At 37.1% G+C, this 22,042-nt stretch overlaps 1 protein-coding gene, 2 long non-coding RNA genes and 1 pseudogene across 5 annotated transcripts; 2 read left to right on the top strand and 2 right to left on the bottom strand.

Moving 5' to 3' along the window:
- Positions 1-1,005: 1,005 nt before the first annotated feature.
- Positions 1,006-2,279, bottom strand: LOC137247998 (uncharacterized). The gene is made up of 4 exons (XR_010951988.1): positions 1,704-2,279; positions 1,447-1,632; positions 1,233-1,389; positions 1,006-1,170 (listed from the first exon to the last, which is right to left on the bottom strand). It is a non-coding gene; the product is annotated as an uncharacterized lncRNA (long non-coding RNA).
- Positions 2,280-2,602: 323 nt separating this feature from the next.
- LOC137248557 (transcription termination factor 4, mitochondrial-like) lies at positions 2,603-3,485 on the top strand (annotated as a pseudogene).
- Positions 3,486-4,547: 1,062 nt separating this feature from the next.
- LOC137247997 (uncharacterized) lies at positions 4,548-12,970 on the top strand. Its single transcript, XR_010951987.1, has 5 exons — positions 4,548-5,039; positions 5,434-5,606; positions 5,679-5,907; positions 11,073-11,253; positions 11,324-12,970. It is a non-coding gene; the product is annotated as an uncharacterized lncRNA (long non-coding RNA).
- A 1,237-nt stretch (positions 12,971-14,207) lies between these two features.
- On the bottom strand, positions 14,208-21,165 carry LOC137249954 (uncharacterized). 3 transcript variants are annotated; one of them, XM_067782056.1, is made up of 8 exons: positions 21,091-21,165; positions 18,964-19,030; positions 18,722-18,907; positions 15,947-16,002; positions 15,758-15,820; positions 15,062-15,274; positions 14,847-15,003; positions 14,208-14,779 (listed from the first exon to the last, which is right to left on the bottom strand). In XM_067782056.1, exons 2-8 carry the CDS (start codon positions 18,980-18,982, stop codon positions 14,637-14,639), a joined length of 837 nt encoding a protein of 278 aa, XP_067638157.1. In that variant the 5' UTR covers positions 18,983-19,030; positions 21,091-21,165; the 3' UTR covers positions 14,208-14,636. The 3 variants fall into 3 exon arrangements, with proteins under 3 accessions (XP_067638157.1, XP_067638156.1, XP_067638158.1); XM_067782055.1 differs by lacking the exon at positions 21,091-21,165 and having other exon boundaries at positions 18,964-20,407; XM_067782057.1 differs by lacking the exon at positions 21,091-21,165 and having other exon boundaries at positions 14,847-15,000; positions 18,964-20,407.
- Positions 21,166-22,042: the final 877 nt, after the last annotated feature.

The following is a 22,042-nucleotide window of genomic DNA, read 5'->3' as shown; positions in this document are numbered from 1 at the left end:
AAATTTTTTCTGACAGTTAAAGTGGTGAATTGCCTACCAGTGGTTTGAAACTACTTGCATTCGTGTTGGCGCTTCTCTATATCATTAATATAACAATATCTTTTGAATAATTTAATTAATACACAAATATACATTTTTTCCTTTACATTTTAGAACTGTGTACAAAAATATGTAATTTTACATATCGCAACCTAACCCTTAAAGTAATTCAATTCATAATCAGAGTAACTTTGTGTTGAATGTTGATCTATACCACGAAAATAACAAAATGGGTAACAAAACCAGGCTAAACGATAACGTTAAATACCAAAAAAAAGTTATTTCACGATGCTTTCATGGATCGATTTACACTTAAGTACCGATCTGAATTTTTTTTAAGTTTTCACATTTTTTAGTTTAAAATGCGATATATGCATTCAGTGGAATAATTTTAGATTGAATGTACTTCATGCAATTTTTTTTTTTCGTGATTTTGCAATAATAAACGTAGGTACTCATAGTAATTTTTTGTTTTGAATTATGTGATTACAATATTTATAAGGACTATTTAGTTGATGGTATTGGTACTGTCAGTTAAATTCATCAGCAATCATTTATATTCAAAATATTTTTTGTTATACATCTATTTTATAAATTTTGGTTAAAAATTATTGACAAATTCGTTGCAATTAGATTGCTTTAAAGATCTTTGCAAATTTTGTGCGATTGTTGAATATTATTTTAATTAGAGCATAAAAAGCTTAGATTAGTAACGTAGGAAAAAACTTAGAATTATTTCAGTTAAGTTCATCACAAATATGTATATTCAAAATACTTATTTCTTATACATCTAGTTTATAAATTTTTGGTTAAAAATTATTGACAAATTCGTTGCAATTAAATTGCTTTAAAATTCTCTGCAAACTTTGGGCGATTGTTGAATATTATTTTAATTAGGCATAAAATCCTTAGAATAGGAACGTAGGAAAAAACTTAGAATTATTAGGTTCTTATATAGTTAATCAAGATTATTTCAGTGTGTCTTGTTCGTTTGTTGTATGTAGGCTTATGCTGTTGCAGAGCTGGATTTATTGCTCAGATACCGCCTTTGTTTATGCCGGTTGTGGCTCAGCGTTAAACACCGTCTCATGCTGTCTTCGAAGTCGATCCTGCCTTGCAGTTTGAAAACGTCTAAATTAATAGGAATGGACAATGAAAATAATGACATTTTAAAACAATTTAAATTACACTACCAAAAAGTACGCTGTTCACGAGTTTCAGTTTAGATAAAGATCGTTTGCCATGTACTCCGTCCCAGTTAAAATTGAAAAGAACGTTGTCAGAGAAAAGTTTTCTCATTACTCCAATAATGTCTGATGATGCATCTTTCAGCATAAAGATATATGATTTCTAAATGAAAACCACCAATTTAAGTTATGAAATACAATTAAAAATATTCAAAAATACCATTGATTCTTGATAATCATCTGAGTCCAACTTTTTCTCAATGTCATAAACTGAATCCAACGATGTTAGTGGCATAACGATAGAGAGCTCGGTGTGAGTATCATTTTCCATTTCTCCGCTGATACGGCATACTATTTTGTGCATTTTCTTCCAATGTTGAGCCATGACTTCTGCCAATTCTGGAAGCTGAATTATAGCTTATTGCGGCTACAATTACTAGGGTTTCACAAATAACAGTTCAATATTTCACTATGCACCTTTTCTTCAATCTTAGTCAATCTAAATTCCAGGTCGATATGCTTCTGTAATATTGTTTGTAGTATCGCCATTATATTTTCGTTTGTTGTAGGGAATGTTCCTTCGTTGGTTAAGGAAGTAGCCGCATTATTCAAAACGGTACTCGTTGTATTAAGGAGGAGTGAAAGGACGCGCTGTGTTGTGCTACATCGATGATGTAGTCGTATCCCTAACGTAATCAGCTGTTTATTGTTACGACGGTAAACCAAAAACCAATTGGTTGGCTACGATATGTTTACGATCTTAGCGGCACCAATAATTGATTGCATTGATTCTTATAAGGTTGGTCGAATCAGCTGTTATAAGGTTACCGATAAAGCACCAATGTCTGCAGCTTTAGTGACGCGATAAACGTAAAAAGCCAAAGCAAAGAGGATAAATTATGAAGAGACGTATGCTCAATGTTTTCTAAGAGGAAGTCGCTGTTTTTTTGGGCGAGATGTGCATAAAATGTCTTCTAACCATTTTCGTGGGGTACTTGCGTTTATTTTTCCGCCTGTATTTAATTAACTAATTAATTCTCTTTCCAAAAATCACAGTTGAATAAAGTATCTACACTGTAGGAATAAATGCGAGACAATTCAAAAATGTCCCTCTTTGAAAAAATTCGGCATATATTTTTTGATTTCTGGGAGTTACTCGCCACTCGTAGCAGACTGGTGGCTCTTATTTTATTTATCCTCTTTGCATTGTTGCTCAACACAAGTTTCCTGAAAGCGCCGATTGTGACGCAGCCATTTTGAAGAGGCCATTTACAGTACGGCATCACATCACCGCAATCTGCTGTTCTATTTGTTTTGAACCGAGGTTCCTATAGCTTTCGTAATATTGCGGAAATTTTTAACAAATTCCAATAAATATGTGCCGTTGCTTCACAGAAGACAGCAAGTAAGATTAAAATTAATGAGTTAATGAATATTTTTAATTTAGTTCATACATGACCAACAGCTATCAACACCAAGTACGGTGAGCACAGTGCTCGATGATGAAACACCATTGGATCAAGCGCACATAGACGAAGCTGTGAGAGTGAATCCTTTGTTGGCTAGAGTGTCCCGGCACAATGGCGTAATGCACATGAAACACTCATGAATCACGGTCTCAATACGAGCAATTTCCTGCGCATTGCAACCGGTAATCGGGAGGTGTTTGCACGTCCGACACAACGTCTAGTTGATGCAATGGAATTTTGGCGCAGCTTTCAATTCACCGAGAAGCTAATGTTTTTACTGCTAACAAAATATCCAGAACTTTTAGACGTGAACGAAAACATGCGTTTACGTAAACATATTGGTTATTCGAAATCATTTGCTGGCACTAGCAAAAATGTTTGGAAATTGTTAATGAATTGTCCGGATTTACTTGAACAGTCGGAGCGACGTGCCGAAGAAAAGGTGACGTACTTGAAAGAGGTAATGCGTGCGGAAATACCTGAGAAAATAAAATCAGAAGCGTTATCTAAGCCATTAGAGGAGATACGTTGCCGCCATGTCTTTCTTGAAAGACTGGGTCTATTCAAACCAAGACCACTTAAAGTAGATCCAGATGAGCCAACTAAGAATCCACTTTTATATCAAATAACCAATAAATCGGACAATGCATTTGCAACTAAGGTGTGCCATGTTACACTTGCTGAATTTGAAGCATTTAAAGACTTGTACGCACGGGAATTGAAACGAAAACAGGATGCTGAATACGAAGATGAGGATATGCAGCTAGTACGCGGGTATAAAAAGCATTGAAAAGCTCGTAAATATTTTTGTTAGTTACATGTTACATATATTAATTTAATTAAAAAAAAAAAAACAATTGTTTTAAAATTCCGATGTGAATTTCTTATTCGAACAATTTGCACAAATTTGTTTTATCCTCTGCGTAAGTAACGCCCAATTGTCTACGAATTTGATCCTCAATATATTACAATGCCAAACTTTCTTTATGATCAAGTAAATCACTTTGTGTTTTGTGCTCTAAAATGCAATGACGTACCTCTTCTGCTTCAAAACTCAGCGCTAAGCGATTGGGAACATATGTTGATAGATCACTTTTTGTCAATGGAAATTCTTTTTCTTCACCATTTACATCTATAATTTTCACAGGACACCAATAGTACGGCACCTAGTTTCATTGAAAATTCCATAGCTCATATTAATTTATGTATAAACGTTTTTTATATGCACGAATTGAATTATTCACTGTACGCAGATGCTACCAAAAATGCAATAACCTACATCCATTAAAAATCACTTGATTTTGGTTCCTTTGTGGAAAATATAAATGCAAATACCGTAGCGCACACAACACTTAATTTAAATTTAGTTTTTATTATATCCTAAATTATTTGTAAATAAATTTTTCTTACTCTGCTGTTGCGTTTCAAGCTGAAAATAACAAATGGTGGATTCGCATAAAATTTTTGTGACGTATTTGAGGGTACATAGCATGTAAGAAAAGGCAAGCATATATGTATCGGGCATTTCAATTAGGCCATCTCATTCTGCCATACTAATAATTGTGGAACAATGTGGGATATTTTGTTGTTGGTCGCCATCTTTGGTCACTAGATTTTTGCTGGGTACAAGACCCCTACAAGACGGACGTAACCAGTTCACCCACACATTCAAAACTTTTTTCGCTCTCCACTAAACATCGACGTTTCATGCTGTCATCGAAATGACAGTTCATTAATTATTTCGGAAAACATTGAAACGCAAAAAAAATATAAATTGTTTACAACGAAAAATATCTTGTGCATTGTTTACTATATAGTTTGGCAGTTTAAGTAGAGGTTATGTTGCGAATAGAGTGGAAGGCAGTGGACTAGGCAGTCGAATGTCATATAATGAAGGAATGGTGTTCGGAGATTTTTCAAAGTTAAAAAAAAAAATGATAAAAGCTTTAATATAAATAAAACTATTGTTTTAATAACAACAAAAACGCCATATATATTCTGTATACATAAATTTGTAAGGATTATCTCACTTTAAAATTTGAATTAAATAATCTAAAGTTTTGTTTTGAAACTGAGTCGAGAACTGTGCGTGTGAATGTGCGAATTTTCACCGATCAGCTGTTAGTTGCGCTACTTGGTAAAATTTACAATGATCTTGTGCTTTAAGTTGTGACATGTGACGGAAATTAAAAATTTTGTTGCAGAGAACACCTTTTTGCGTTCGCGACCTTCGCCCAAAATAACATTAAGTTAATTTGAGTTGTGACATGTGACGGAAATTAAGAATATTGCTGCAGAGACCATCTTTTTGCGTTGGCGGCCTTCGCCCAAAATAATATTAAGGGTAAAGTTTTACAAGATGGTACACCACCTAATTTAAAAATATCAAATAATAATAAAAACGGAGCTCGAGGCGCGCCTTTTGATTCCACGTTTGTTAATTTTTGATAAAAATTGGGTGGTGCACCGTCTTTTAAATCGTTACCATATTAAGTTGTATAGAATCGACGGGATGGCCTACAAGGTTTTATGTCAACTAAATCGCTCCCGATATGGTCGGGCTAGTACCTTAATGGTTCCCGGAACGTACCCGATCTGCATCCGGCAAAGGACCACCAAAGTCGATAACAGGGAATGTCCTTATCGCTACAACAACAACAACATTATTTACTTTCTGATTTTCATTCATACGTTGTGCATTTTTAAAAAATAAAAAAAATGTTATATTATTCTAATAGATAGCATCTCGCCGGGTTGCACTTCAGCTCAAAATATGCCAAAATCAGAGGAAATCTACAAAAACAAGGTACTTTACAAGCAACATGCTTTGGAATACGGTACCAAACTGGTTGGATGTATTTCCCTAAAAAAGGGTGGAACTACGCATCTTGGTTTGCCAGTATTTGATTCGGTAATTTATATTGATTTGTAGTGATTAAAAATTGCAATAGTAGATAATGTAATGTGAATTAAAATTGAATAGGTAGCCGGAGCAAAAAAGGCAACTGATCGGCATGCAACTGTTTATGTGGTGCCACCGGGAGCTGCTGCTGCTATCCTAGAAGCTTTAGAAGCAGAAATGTCTTTGATTTTTTGCATCACCAAAGTTGTGCCATAACATGATAGGGTTCGCGTTAAGCACGCTCTCTTAAGGCAAAAAAAAATCGCGTCTAGTCAGGCCCGATTGTCCAGGAATCATCGCACCAGAAAGGGTAAGTAAATTGGCTACCATATTAAATATATAAGCAACATGTATGAATTTTTTAGTGATAATTTGTCATGCTTTTGTTGATAATCAACTGAAGAATGCAAATACGACAGAGTTCGAAGTTCATGTGAAAACCAATTAATTTTTTTAATTAGCACTTGGAGAGAAAAATACATATGTATGTATGCATAGAACTGCATAGAAGGGGAGGAAAAATTAATTATTATCAGTAGATTTGCAAGATTTTTGTCATTTTCCCTGCATCGCAGTTGTCATTACATTGCGTTAAGAGAGCACATCAACACCTTTCTACCCACAGCCAGTTAAAATTATTGTAAATTTTGCTCTTTTCATCACTGTTTCAAAACGTGGAAAGTTATATATCGAGCATTCCATGGAGAATGGTGCATTTTAGCAGACTTTCGCATTGCCGGCATTATTAATATTCAATCCCTAGAAGGTTTAATGTAGTCATATCAATAGTTCCCGAGATGGTTGGGCTAGTACCACAATGGTGCTTGTTACCGGAACGTAGATAGATAGATCATTTATTGAGGATTGCACAGTGACTTGCACATCTCCTTCACAGCACCTCATCCTAGCCGACTTCCTTGATGAACCCCAGCAGTGTTCTTTGCTTGAGGGATTAAATGTGGGAATGCTCTGGCCATGGTGAGCCCATAAACTTAGCCCAACGTCTTGAAATTGCACCGCAATCTAGAAGGATATGGTCCACCGTCTGCTGATCCATCACAAAATCGGTCTGTGTTGTTCGATACTATACCAGGTTTTGCATGTGACTGTTCAGTCTACAGTGTCTTGTAAGAATAGCCGTTGGGGTTCTTAGGTTATCTTTTTGAGAGGCCTATTAATGCCCTATATCGAGTTGTGCTGTAACCCCCTAACAGTAACTTAGATTGACTCAGGCCTGGCATATTGCGCCAGTGTGAGAGGCCTATTAATGCCCTATATCGAGTTGTGCTGTAACCCCCTAACAGTAACTTAGATTGACTCAGGCCTGGCATATTGCGCCAGTGTTCTCTCTTTTCCCTCCCTTCTGCTAATAAATGCCCCTGTGGGCCAACTGGCAGGAACGGCTCGGGATCGATGGGTCATGCAGTTGCTGCCTCTCTTTCCGTGTTGTCCGCCTGCTGTTGTTGTAGTAGCAGTGCTTCGTCCCATCCAATAGGTGCGACCGATCACAAATTGTCATCAATGTCCTCTAACGGGAGTCCAAAGAAACTTTCTGTTTCAACAGGGGTGGGCCATAATGAGAGGAGTGTTAGAGGCGTTGGTTGCACAATACAGTTAAAGAGATGGTTGCTGACATGTGGGGACACATTACAAGCAGGACAATGTTTTGTATATCGGGGTTGATTCTGGATAGGTGAGAGTTTAACCTGTTACGTTATCCAGCTCGAAGTTGAGCTAGAGTGACTACTCTCGTTTCCCTAGGGAGAGTGCGTTCCTCCTCTGCTAGTTTTGTTCTTTGAGTACAGGAATCACCGGCATAGAGGTCCGACGCCTGTTTGTGGAGTTCACTGAAGACATGCTTGTGTTTTTTAGCTTGATACGGCTGTGTTCTCAGGTGCCGTATTTCCTCATAATGTAATGCGGCCGTGAACAACAAGAGCCACAAAAGATTTATAAAAGTTACGAGGACGCTGGATTTTGGAATCTAGCCCAGATCAACCTGTCCGATGCAACCATCCCTTGCACGTGAAACACTGACAAGAGTATTAATTTTTTTCATTTAATTTATTTATTATTACGGCTGTTTAGGCCCAAAACTTAAACTACTAAGTACAATTCATTGTTATAATCACTTATTTCTATTGAATATGCTGTTGGAATGCCATGTGATTCCGATCAGCATATTTACTAGCGTGACAGAGGGACGAGTCTGGGAGCCACTCATTAAAGGAAGGTTGGAAAGGACGCGTTTCCAATCCTCCAGTGCTCCCAGCTTAAGGCAACACAATTTGGAACTTATATTTTTCAATTATATGTGTATTTTAAGCTTTCCGAATGTATTAGTCTCTGATCAATGCAGCTAAACATGTCTTTGGATGTTGGAAATTGAAAATAAGTGTATCCAATCACCCCTCAACTTTGTTTAGTAAAGACGCTGTCGGAAAGCATGAAGATTCCGATTAGCACAGCTCAACATATAATGGGAGGTTGAAAAGGACGTGTTTCCAATCCCCCTTGCTCCAACTTTTATTTGGCCTTATTTTCGTTATTTTTGTTACACATTATATAATTTTATTGTTATATTTATGCTGTCGGAATGCGAATGATTCCGATCAGCAACAGTAAATACCAGCTGGAAATACCGAATTCCAGCGAAATTAGTTGTTGGAACTGTCTGGAGTTACAGGTGGCGACCGATTTTCTTTTCCTTAGGGCCGGATGCATTGTATTTTGCTGCTACCATTATTACCATTCCCTTTTCGCGCTCCAGTATCGGTATATCATGTAAAAAAATAAAAGAAAAAAAAACTATCTTATTGGAAGGGTTTTACAATGCTCCAATAAACTTTTTTTAAAAGTATTGAAGTTATTACTACTTTTTATGTGATTAGGAACTTCATTGAAATATTTCAGGCCCTTATATATAATATGACCGTCCTAAAAATATTCTTTTCCGGCAAACGCAGCAAACCCATTTCTCAGTACTGGGGTTAGGAGAAGGACCCGGATTGGGGTCGATACCTTCCCGGAAGAGGAGAGTATGGCGCAGACCCGCTGCAAGGATCTGCTGGGGGGTTGACAATTTGTGGGAGAGACGCAACAAATTAAACATGGAGTCCGCCTGCTCATTGCCCTCCACTCCCCTGTGGCCTAGGACCCAGGCCAACAGTACTACGTTGTGTGCTCCTAATTGATTCAGCTTTTCTACGCACTGAAGGGCAAGTGCTGACTTTATTTCGAACGCCGCAAGTGCCTTTAGTGGAACCTGACTGCCTGACTGAGTATGGCAATTGTTTCATTGGGGTATCAGCGCTGAAGGTTCAGCTTAGCGCACTAACTTATGGCGAATACTTCCGCCCGAAAATGCTCGGATGTGCTTTTAGAGTTACTGATATTTTGGTTCTGGGTCCGAAAACTCTGGCTCCAATCCCCTCTGGCGTCTTCGAGCCATCTATGTACCTTCCGATCTTGAGCCTAGTAATACATTGCACCCGCCTATACCTATACAGCCGTACCAAGAGACGGAGCAGCCCATTACATATTGGCACAACCGGAGCACTGCTGGACATCCATCCTATATGAAAGCTATGCATTCAAAAGTGTTTGTACCAGTGGCTGGTTCACACCGAACTGGACCAATGTATGCTATATTGAGGCCTGCACAAATACCAAGCTATGTTTATGTAAATAATGTTACTGCTAATGTCAATTTGCACGGTTGAGCACATACAGTACCTACGTTTATACAAGGTGGAACACCACACTACCTACATGGCGATGTAGCCACCGATCAGGTTGTTGTAAGAGATTAATTAAAATATGTTATTCATTAAACTGTAGACTAGACTCATGACGGGTATTCTTACTGGACACTGCCTTCTGGCGTCACATGCCTTTAAATTAGGCTTGGTCAGTGATAGCAGATGTAGGAAGTGCGAGTTGGAGGAGGAAACGATCGATTTCATTCTGTGCTCGTGCCCTGCGCTTGCCGGGCTAAGACTCCAGCTGACAGATGTCAGATCTAGAAGCAGCAAGTGGCTTAAGTTCTAGGAAGCCGCTAATCCGCTGGAGCCATGAGAAGCGTGGGTGCACTTTGGGTGTCCCAAGACAAGTTCCGTACCTGCTCCGAATAATTTGATAGATAGATATATTAGTTAGGGATCTGTTCTAGGTCCAACTCTTTGGAATGCGGTGTATGGCGGGGTGCTACAAATCGACCTTCCCGGAGGCACGGAAATTGTCGGCTATGCAGATGATATTGTCGTAGTAGCAGTGGCCAAGAAACTTGATCTGCTCCAAGCATTATGTAATGACGCCATGGGAAGAATAACGGAATGGTTGACGAACACGGGGCTGGAGATGGCTAGCAATAAGACAGACGTGGTTCTGATAAGCTCAAAGCGGACTGTGGATGAATTGGTCCTAACCATAGGAGATTTTCAAATAAATTCAAAGCCCTCCTTGAAATATCTAGGAGTAATCATTCACTCAAAACTAACTTTTAGGGAGCACTTCAGGGCGGTGGGGGACAAAGTTTCTAGAGTTAGTGGAACCCTAACGCGAATAATGCCCAACATCGGCGGCCCAAGCGAAGCTACCCGTCAGCGATTATCCAACGTAACCAGCTCTATAATATTATATGCAGCACCAGTATGGCACAGATCTAAAATGGTCCACCAAAAAGATATACTAGCCGCCTACCGCATTACTGCTATACGAATAGCATGTGCTGTTCCGACGACGCGATCCATGTTTTATCCAGGAAAATCCCAGTAGATCTACTCACAGGTGAAATGGCCGATCTGTATGGCATTGGATTCAGCCGACCATTTGAAGATGCTAAGAAAAGCGCAAGGTCACGAACAATAGTTAGGTGGCAAGAACGGTGGGAAGATTCGAGAAAAGAGCGCTGAACCTTCATGCTAGTCCGGAATATAGCGGAATGGTACGAGCGAAAACACGGCAAACTAAATTACCATCTCACACAGATATTGAGCGGGCACGGTTGCTTGAAGGAATATCTACATAAGCGTGGGATAGCGGAGGATCCTTTCTGTCCAAGCTGTCCGTCCGAATTGGAAAGCGCAGAACATGTAATATTTCACTGCCCTCGTTTTCACGGCGAAAGACTGTCTGTAAACAGAGTTTTTGGAGAGGAACCTTCCATTAGGAATTTAGTTCCACGAATTTGCGGACAAATAGATTGTTGGATTGCTGTGAGCAAGATGGCCTTTATAGTAATGACGAAATTGATGATGCATGCCGAAAGGGAGCGTAGAGAAATGCGCATACGAAGTAGTGGCGACTAAATCGCCTTTATAGTTACTTTACCAGGTCCTGATTCTAGTTATCTGAAATTTCTCTTGTGCCTTTGGAAAAGAGCTATGTGTGGAGCCCTATTTATGGAACACTTTTCGGCTTATATTAAAAACTTTTAATCTATTTTTACTGATATGAGTTTCTTTTTCATTCTAGGTAATTTGATTTTGACGATGTGAGGATAGAAATATCCCAAATATTCCAGCTGTGGCTGTAAGAACATACATTTGCTCAAATTAGAAGAAAATTGCACGGTTGAGCACATCCAGTATCTACGTTTATACAAGGAGGAACACCACACTACGTTCACGGGGATGTAGCCACCGATCACGTTGTTGTAAGAGTTTATTTTAAATATGTTATTCATAAACACTGATTCTAATATTTTGTTTTGGTTTTTACTTTAGAGTCAACCTGTTATATAAGCGATGTCAGCTATGCCTGTAACTTAAGCGCCTTCAGATGTAATAGTTACCGCGGACGCGGTCACAGGAGCAGTTCACTACGTGGGGATTACACTAATCAAGGACTTTCAATATCGGAAGGTTTTCCAGCACTATAACACACCAACAATATGTGCAATCACCCGAATAAATTGTACAACAAACGTTAACACCACATCATCAGCCAGCAACAACAACAACAAACGCAACAAGTTGAAACTTCTAAACAATTAATGACTAGTGAACCACCAACATATCCGCAATATGCGCAAACACCAACACCAACATGTGTCGCCTACTTTGCTACACGGTGAAGATGGCCAAGGCCATTCTGATTCTAATACTGATAAAGGCGAACCATTGGCAAATTTAAAAACTCAAACAGACCACGAAAAATGTTGATGATGGTATTAATTCTAGTACGGATAGTAAAGAATTTAAACCTAGGAAAAAAGCTAAACTTGATAAAAACTTAACCGAAGATGACAATGTTTCTAATTCTAATACTAAGGAAGATGAACATTTGATAAATATGAAGCTTAAAACAGAGTTATCAAAAAATGACGATGATGATAATGATGTTGATGCAAAGTCCAATGTTGAAAATGACGAAAATTATGAAACAGAATCTGAAAATAGTATGAGTGTGGATTATAACCTGAAGCAAAACTGTCATATCCGGTACGACCAGAATTAGATGTTAAGAAAAGAGCCTACATAAAGAGGCTCAGTATATTTATGGAAAATTTATCATGGGACAATGCCCAATGTATGTATTTCAATTAAATTCAGCACATTGTTGGAAAAAGCATCTAAACTTTATGCATCGTGTAGAGAAACCAGAACATTTACAATTTAAATATAACGAACGTGGTGCAAAATGTAAATTTTGTGATATTCAAGCAGCTACACCAAGCTTCAACAAATTATTGGACCATGAGATTTCTCATATGCCTAATAGTCATTATTTAAAATGTAAATTATGCGATTGGAAGACGAAAATACATTCAAGTATGAATTTTCATTTACGTGTACAATACGCTGAAACAATTGATGTAACAACGAAAAGTTTAGAATTAAATGTTTGTCCATATTGTAATCACAATGGTATTTACGCAAACACTTAATACATCTTTTCTATGTTTAGAATGTGGTGAATAATTTAGAACAAATACAAGCTTACGTGTACACCACAAGATTTGAACGGAAATATCTTGAGGGTATGGTTACACCTATGTGGCATCTACAAGCTATTTATAATGACTAGTATGGAATGAATCCGGATATGGAAGAAAACGGAGGTGACGAAATGAATCACCATGCTTCTTTGGATTCTGGTGATATTCCTGACATGCTTCCCAATTTCCCTACGTCTGATGTTACTATACCTACCAAACTAATATGACTGCAAACTGATGAGCAACACTACCAGCGCAGGAAAAATAAGAACTTCAAAACAAGGTTTCGGAAAGGGCACGACTATGAATAGACGTTAATGTATTTATATAGTTTATAAATATAAAAATTCACATATGTAAAGTTCGCTAGAGTAATAAGGCAATAATTTAAATTGTAAAAAAACATTGTATATATGAATAATTTATAATTAAATATTATGTGAACATAAAGGACGCGTTTCATTCATAGAAAAAGCGATTTGACAGAAGGTAACCGATAGGCCAGTTACCCGTGTTGTTGTTGTTGCACATGTTTTGGTTAGCGATAACGAAAACATAACTGATGAAGTAACTTAAAAATGTAAATAACATCGAGCGAGAAGGAATGTCGAAAACACAATAGGTAAGAGCGAGAAAGCGAGTCACACGTACACTATCTTGAGAGAGCGCATGCGTTACCTTTTTCACGACAGCAATGTAAAAGTCATTAAGAGGATAATTGGTGAGCAAGTTATTGATGACGATTAAGTAATCGATTAGGGAACGGGTACCTGTCTTGTAGGGACGGAGGTAACCAGTTCACTCACACATTCAAAGCTTTTTTCGCTCCCCTACTAGACAGCTGACAATCAGATGATTGATCATCTGTCAGGAAGTGCTGTAGGAAAGTCACATCAGGGCGCAGTACGAATATCCCATTAGGTTTGCTCTAGCAGTATGATAAACCTGATGGGTTTGGCTGTATACGTGTGACTTCAGACATGATGTAAACATTTGTCATGGCGGAGGCATCATGCCGGATGTAAACATTTGTCAGAGCGGAGGCATCATGCCGGATGTAAACATTCGTCAGAGCGGAGGCATCATGCCGGATGTAAACAATTGTAAGAGCGGAGGCATCATGCCGGATGTAAACAATTGTCAGGGCGGAGGCATCATGCCTGATGTAAACATTAGACAGGGCGGAACCATCAAACATGATGTAAACATTAGTCAGGGCGGATCCATCAAACCGGATGTGCAAATCAATCACAGAGGATGCATCATAATAAATAAAACATATACAGATAGATGTATATAAAAATTCGTTTATTATTCAATATATGTGCATTTTTATATAGTAGTTATGATAAAAGACTATAAAAATATCTCAAAACGTCCAATTAAATATATATGTCACATTATTTATTCTCACTTAGTTTTACTTATTTACTTATATATCTGATTACTTGTTTTAATGTTTTCATTGTTCATTAAAATTTCGTTTCTTGAAATAAAGTATATTTACATTATTTTTTTTTATTTTTACCTATTTACGTATATATCACATTGCTTTTCTTTATGTATTCATTAAAATTTCATTTCTTTAAAAAGCTAATAATTGTTTGTCTTTTCATTCTCAGGTACTTATGATAAAAAACTATAAAAAATATATTTATTGCATTATTTATTATAACTTTTACTTATTTAAATGTGTAGATCATTACTTTTTTTAAGGATTCAGTATTCATAAAAATGTAATTTCTTTAAAAAAAACATAAATTGCATTTTTATATCAGATTGCTTTTCTTTATGTGTTCATTATTAATTAAAATTTCATTTCTTTTAAATTTTGTTCACAACATGTTTTGTCAAAAAGGCTTTTATTTATTAGTTAATTGTCCTTTTTGTCTCAGGTAGTTATGATAAAAGCTATATAAAAAATTCAATTAAATATTGGGACTAAATTAAAAAATATTTCGAAAACTTAAAAAACTTCATTTAAATATCACATTATTCTAACTTAAATTATATTCCGCAAACTAAAAAAATTCAAAAACATATAAAAAACCGAAAATTCAAAAGCTCCAACTTAAATGAAAAAGAAAAGAGGAAACAATTCATTGCGCTGGTGGGCTTGTCTGTGCAGTAACTAATTTTTGCTTTTTGCCGAATTTCCTTTGTGCCATCCTGTGGTGGCTGAGTTCAACCGCCTTTCTCATTCCTTTTTTATACAATGCATGTCCTTGGTGTATGAATACATCTAAAAACGTACCAAAAATCAATATAGGAATACAATCTATAATACATCTCTCTTTATAACATCTTACCGCGAAGAAATGTCTCGAACAAGGAAAGCTTTTGGAGACTTTTCTTTCCAGCTGCTCCCGCCCAGTTGTACTCTTCCATCAACGTGTCACTAAAAATTTCTTTAACTACTCGGGGTATGTCCTCTGAAATGCCCTTAATTTTGAACATATGAGCCTTCTAAAGTATGAAAGCGAAATTAAATTATGATAAAAGATAACTTTTTGGGTCAAATTACCATTGCTACAGCATACTCCTCTACCTTCAATCTTTCTTCTACCCTTAGAACCTCTAATACATTCTGGAGAGGCAATGCGCTGGCAACTTCATCCATGTACTTGTCTCTGACTTCCCCAGTAATTTTGCACACAGAGCTTTCCACCTTCTTCAGCGTCAACTTGCACTCTCGCATTAAGTGCTGTTGCGCCAAAACTTCACTCTTCGGTACCGCCTGTTTAAAATGAAGGTTTATTGTTGAAGTATATATATTAACAAGAAACGAGTTGAAAATCGGTGTTACAAAATATTATATGCTCAGATGTGAGCTTTAGCAACAAAGTAGTTCGGTTGAGATATGGTCGGTACCTTTTTTCGTTATCAGCCCAATTCTCAATGTTTTCCCGGAGAGATTTTGCCCGTTCTCCATACAAAAATGGTTGAGAATGGCAAATTTTTGTACGGAGAACGGGAGAAATCTCCCCGGGAAAAGGATTCAGAATTGGGCTGTATATTTAAAATAATAATCTATCGTTGTTGGACGGCCATAACCGTTTAGACGGTTAAGCGCCAATTAAGTAGGAAGTAAGTAATCTATCGTTAGGCGAATGAAACTAATATTCTGCATAGCAAAGATTTGTATATACACAAAAAAGCCTAAGCCATTAGAGAATAATTGAAGCGAAAATAAAATTAATTGAATAAAAACAATACTTACATCTTGCTTTATTTCCTCCACCATTTTCATTAGTACGCTTTGATTATAGCTGAGTGTACGTTGCTAAGTTTAAAGAATACAAAAAGTACTTTGCATGAATATTTTAAAATACAAATATCTAGTTAAATACAAAATCATTCTGAATTTTAATGCTATTTTTCCTCCGTCTCCTATTACCCTACTTCTTACATTCTGTTCAATTTGATCCATCTTATAAATAATCTCCATCAAAACTCTCAGCACATCTATAAAAAGAATAATATATGTTTAATATCTTATACAAAACAATGGGGTGTATTCATAGTCAAACTTAGTTAAGAACTAAAAGTTAGTTACAGCTTTTTGACATAATTTTCTATTGCCCTACAAAAAAATTGGTCACAAAACTTACCCACGCCCATGCAAATGTGACTATGAATATAACCTGTGGCTGTAAAATGACTAGTCAAATGACGTGGATTGACGCGAGCGTTTTTGCAGGGTGGCTATCTGTCGAAAAAGCTTCAACTAACTTTATGTACCGCAATATGTAATATACATCACAGCTACCTAACTGATAGCTTTCTTGTTGGGGCATTGAAAACGATAGAAGTCAGCTGATCAAGCTAATTTTGTTGCACATATCTACCTTTGGCTAAAATATTCGTGCAGGTTTAAAAGACACTTAGGAATGAAAAAAACTTTACTGGTGATTAACTTGGTGTATAGAGTAACTAAATAACTCTAACTCATATCAAACTGGATGTGAGACAGTTCTCAAGCCCAAAAAACTTTTGTTATAATGCAAAATAAATAAATAGTGCAGTGAATTGATAGCAAGGGCGGTAATTCTTTACTTTAGCTCACAACTGCTAAAACTCGTCCAAAAATATCAGGAGAGGAGTTAAAAGACGCGCTTTGGATCCAGGATGGTAATAGTCTAGTTGAGGGGTCGACTGCTAATACACTACCAAAAATATCGAGAGAGGTGTCAAACGACGCGTCTTGATATCAGTATTAATAATCCGAAGGCGGAAAATTTTAACGCGTTCAAAAGATATTAACAAAAAACCGAAAAAAGACCCGCGGGTACCTCCGAAACCGGGGGTCGGATCCATAGAATTTTTGCGCAGAACACCTTTCTGCGTTGGCGGCCTTCGGCCGCGCTTATAAAAAATAACCTTGGGCTACGCCATGCCAAGTCCGGGTGTGTGGTATAACCGTGGCTACCGCCACGGTGATGCACAAATTTTTTTGTGGGTACTAACACAACAACAACCACATGGAAATCGCCAACTTCAACTGCAAATATCTCCGGACAGAGATAAAATTTTTTTTTTCCGCCTTCGGATTATTGTTCTAAAGATTAATACGCGTCTTTTGACACCTCACTCGATATTTTTGGTAGCGTATTAGCAGTCGACCCCTCAACTAGACTATTACCATTTTCATGTGATTGTTGTTTTGATGATTTTGTGGTACCCACAAGAAAAACTGTGGGTAAAAGTGTTTTGCGCGGATATAGTTGTGGTCTCCAAACCGGTGTTGGACCCACCCAGAGTAGTTTTTTAAAAGCGCGGCCAAAGGCCGCCAATGCAGAAAGGTGTTCTGCGCAAAAAATATGGGTAATAGTGTAGTTTACGGTACCCACCGAAATTTGGGCCAAAATTTTCGAGTGAGGTATCAAAAGACGCGTATTCACGTCTAGATCAAGAATCTGAAAGCGGAAGTTAACTTTTTTTTGTCCATTCAAAAGATATTAACGAAAAACCAAAAAAAGACCCCGGGCCCCTCCGAAACCGGGGGTGGGATCCATAGTATTTTTACGCAGAACACATTTCTGCGTTGGCAGCCTTCGGCCGCGCTTTTAATAAATAACCCTGGGCTACGCCATGCCAAGTCCGGGTGTGTGGTATAACCGTGGCTACCGCCACGGTGATGCACGATTTTTTTTGTGGGTATAAACACAACAACTACCACATTAAAATCGCCAACTTCAACTGCAAATATCTCCGGACAGAGATAAAATTTTTCTTTTCCGCCTTCGGATTATTGTTCTCGAGATTAATACCTCACTCGAAAATCTTAGCCCAACTTTAGGGTGGGTACCGTAAACTGCACTACAACCAAAATATGGATCCCACCCCCGGTTTCGCAGTGCTTCGGGGCCATTTTTTGGTTTTTTGGAAATATCTTTTGACAGAAATAAAATTTTGAATTTCCCCTTTCGGATTCATGGTCCTGGGATCAAAACGCGGTCGAGTTGTAGCAGTTGTGAGCTAAAGTAAAGAATTACCGCAATGGGGTGCTCTACATAGCAAATTTCTTTGTGATTACTATATCTGGTTCTGCTTTAATAGTGGTGGAAAGTGCAGCGACGTTATTTCGGGGAATGTTTCCAGTTATGACTTGTTGCAATGTGGGAATTCTTTTGCTAAACCAGAGGGCCCTTTATTCAATCCTGCGCTATTAAATTTAATTATCATGTTACACCTGGATATTATACCCGTCTTTTTATTAAAGGGTGCATCTATACTTGTAAATGTAACTTCTGGCATGATATTACATGGAGCTTTCATCTTGGCAATCATTTCTTTGCTTGGACAATGGAAAAATATAGAAACATTACATCTGGATTATCTGTTTTCTAAAAAATAAGTCTGAAATAGGTCGGTGTGCAATCCCATTCTGCGATAGGGCAGCAATCGATGTGCAAATGTATTAGGGCGGACTGAATAAATATAAAGCTTTCTCTTTTGGTATAGTGAAAATATGGTTAAGGACATTCAAAGAGATGGTCTATCAACATTTAAGCTTTTAATTTTAAAGTTAAGTGGTGTTTATCACGATTTTTGTTTTCACATACAAATAACATGGGGATATTTGATTTTTAACTATATGTGGGCAAATGATTTGTGTATAAACGAAAGGTAGTACTCTAGAAGGGGGGTTTAAAACAACCAAATGAAAATTTAAAAAATTTACCTCCATTAGGTCCTGCCAGGTTGACTTCAATTTGGTTGGTTCCAACATCTTCAGCCTGATCTCCTTGTAGCAGTCCTTCAGCCTGATCGACTACCATTCCTGCTGAGGAAATGGCAGCACCTTCGGCTTCAGATGTAGCCTCATTAAAACGTATATTCGTTGCAAACACTTTATTGAAAGAATTCGCTGAAAATTATTGAAAGTTAACTTATGTACAAATCATGTACAAGAGATTTTCTTACCATTATTTGTAGATTCCATAACTGCACTTCTTGTAACTGGACTCTTCAAAAACTTTAGAATCAAAAGCTAAAGGATACGTTTTAATTATATTTTTAAGATTTATTTATTCGAAAGTGTTACTTTATTGAAAGTTTATGAAACAAGGGTTAGGAAAAAGTGGCTTAATTGGAAAACTCATGGAATAGGTGGTGAAGAAGGGGTATAAGCAAAAATTTGCTTTCCTGAGGGATACAGAAGTACTTGTAATCAAGATCTTCTCTCTTTAAATCAACCAAATTTAAGCTTAGCTCACTTGCAACAACAATACCTAAACTATCGGAGGAGCTAACAGGTACATCGAAAAAATTTTGCGTTTTCCGAAAAACAGTACATTGCACTATTTCCAATTCTCCTGACCCTACAAGTTCTACTACCTTTATAGGGCCGACTTTTTTGCTATAACAAAAACAGTCTTTATCTTTCTTTAAATCAATATCGAAAGAGCATAGCTTGGAAGGTTTGTGAATCGATGAACTTACATCCTGCCTTTCTTTCAACCTTAAAAACAGCTGTTGCAATATTTGATTTGGTTTTCTTACTATCTTTTTTAAAAATTGCATAAAATTTTCAAACCTGTAAGCAGAAAAGGAATCTAAAGGACCAAGGTCTTTGACACATTCTGACAAGTGTAATAAACCATGAATGTTGAAAGTAACGCTTTCCTTCCCAAACATTATACTGAACTGCGTGACGAAATGCTCTAATATATCTTGGGCAACATCAGCCTCAGACCTAAACGACCTTTCACTTGAAAGAAGTCGAATGCCGGTATGTAGTAGTAGGAAAAGGAAGTACAACTCACTACTTATGCAGTATTTTAAAACAAAAATGCCTGTGTATAGCAGGAACTGTCTGAATTCCGTTGCTTTCCACCGACTAACTTCATCTAAACTTCTCGCAGTACGACAGAATTCAGACGGAAAGTAATTCGAAATAAATTTAATATTTTCATTTATCTTTCGGATATTTGCATCGCTATTCAAACTTTTTAAAAACCTTTTTACGACACCTAAATCTACCAAATGCATACAGTCTAGTGGAAACTGAGAAACCATTTTAAAGCCGGCATCTTCTAAAACGGTTTTCTGTTGCCTGAATTGAGGACTGTGGTGAGACACATGATCTCTTTTCTCAAAACTTATATCCGTCCTGGGTATACCAGACGTTGTGGGTAAATATACTTTCCCATCCCAGTCACCCCCTATATGACACCTGGGGCATCCATGTTTGGCATTAAATGACATAACACCACTAACAAACGCCCTAGCTGGGGAGTCGCAAATGAACACACGCACATCAAATCTTAACAACACTTTATTGGGACCGACAGCAATACCGTTTTCTCGCAGGGATTTTGCCTCTGAAGCGAACTTAGCCATAAAATCATTAATATTTTCAGGCTTTTTAAAACCTAAGAAGCTAGCTATAACAAAAGGATCAACACTAGGAAAATGTACTAGTGCTCCAAGAATAGGCTATAAAACTCGACTTGAACTGTTAAAACGTTTGAGACCATCTACTCCCACATCAATTAAAACCTCTTCTTGTGCCTCCAAAAATTGTTTAGAAACTAGTTGGTCTTGTATACCAAAGTACAAAAATTCACCATTTGACATAGATTCTACAATGACTTTTTCTCGAAAGGTGTCTAAAAGAGTTTTGGCACACAAGGGTACATTCTTTATCCCACCCTTTTGGAGTGCCTGAAGAAGTCCGTCTATAATATTATGAGCAACTTTAAAATCTATGGCCCAACTTCTTAGCAAGTCGTTCAGATCCGTACCTGCACCCTCTTCTACATAATAACTTTGGGCACCTAAACACTCTTCTACGCTTTCATCACAATTACTTCGAACACTATCAACTGGCAAACACTGACTTTGCAAAATCTCACTACTCAAAGGATTAGCCTCACTTTCCAAAGGATTAGCAACACTTTCCAAAGAATTAGCAACACTTTGCACTTTATCTTGAGAGGACTTCTCAAGTTCTTTAAACATTTTAACGTTATCGTCAAAGAGCTTTTTCTCTTTCGATAAGCATTTAGCAAAATGCCTTCTTTTCATATTTTTTTTTATTATATTAACCTTTATTTTATTAATTAATTAATTAATTTAAAAATCCCGTCGCGCTCTGAAAATTTTAAGTCTTTTGCGTTTTAGAAAATAATAGCTTTGTTCTGATATTCTCCAAATATCGTCCTAGTGTTCGCAAAACTGACCGAAAATAATGCAAGGGAACACAAATTGAGTTATTTATGGACAGGTACGCACAGTTTCGGGCAAACATGAAAAAAAAATTAACAACACCAAGTTTGTATGTATTAGTAATCGCAATACTTTTGTGTGAATGTGTTGGTGAACACATCAGCGTTCTGCTCACGCGTCTTGTACCCTGCAAAAATCGTGTGACCAAAAACGCACACAGACACACGAATTTTTGACAGGGGTGACGATTTGGAATGAAAAATTCTCCAAATGAAATAGCACGTTGACAAATTTAGCTTTCACATAATGTATCGTGCTCTCTCGCACCTATTATTTTTATGGGGATAGCAAAATACGTCATTTTTGCGTGCAAAAAAATCCGCCATTTCTAATTCAGCAGAGACAACAAAACATTTGGTGGTCGAAAATTTTTTGCAATTTTGAGAGTTTTAAATGGAATATATCCGGAAAGATTTAAAATTAAGAGGGAGTTCTCCAGATCACATATATATATATATTTTAAAGTGCGCAAACTTATAATTTAAAAGTTATTTGGTGTTAAAGTTTGCAAATTTCTATACAAATTTTATATGTGTATACGTATATATATGTGGCAGCACAGCTTTGTAATGGCATCAATAAAATATATGTATATATATATATATGTGCATGTTGCTACAAAAGCGCGATTGATTTAATAAAAACATTTATAACAAGTAAGAACGGGACTGTCTTCGGCTGTGCCGAAGACTTCATACCTTTCATGAATGGGGCTGAACAATAATCTTATCCCGTTCGTAATCTCCGAATAATCGGATGTATAAGATAAGAA

This window comes from Eurosta solidaginis, chromosome 4 (genome assembly GCF_040869045.1).
Source record: "Eurosta solidaginis isolate ZX-2024a chromosome 4, ASM4086904v1, whole genome shotgun sequence".
Lineage (NCBI taxonomy): Eukaryota > Metazoa > Arthropoda > Insecta > Diptera > Tephritidae > Eurosta > Eurosta solidaginis.
The sequence above is the reverse complement of the archived record's forward strand: the minus strand, read 5'-3'. Positions and strand labels throughout refer to the sequence as shown.

Coding starts and splice junctions, on each gene's coding strand:
- LOC137249954 (XM_067782056.1), bottom strand. Junction 15,821..15,946: donor TGGATCAAATTGAACAGAAT/GTAAGAAGTAGG, acceptor CTTTAAACTTAG/CAACGTACACTCAGCTATAA. Junction 15,004..15,061: donor AGGAGTATGCTGTAGCAATG/GTAATTTGACCC, acceptor TTCATACTTTAG/AAGGCTCATATGTTCAAAAT.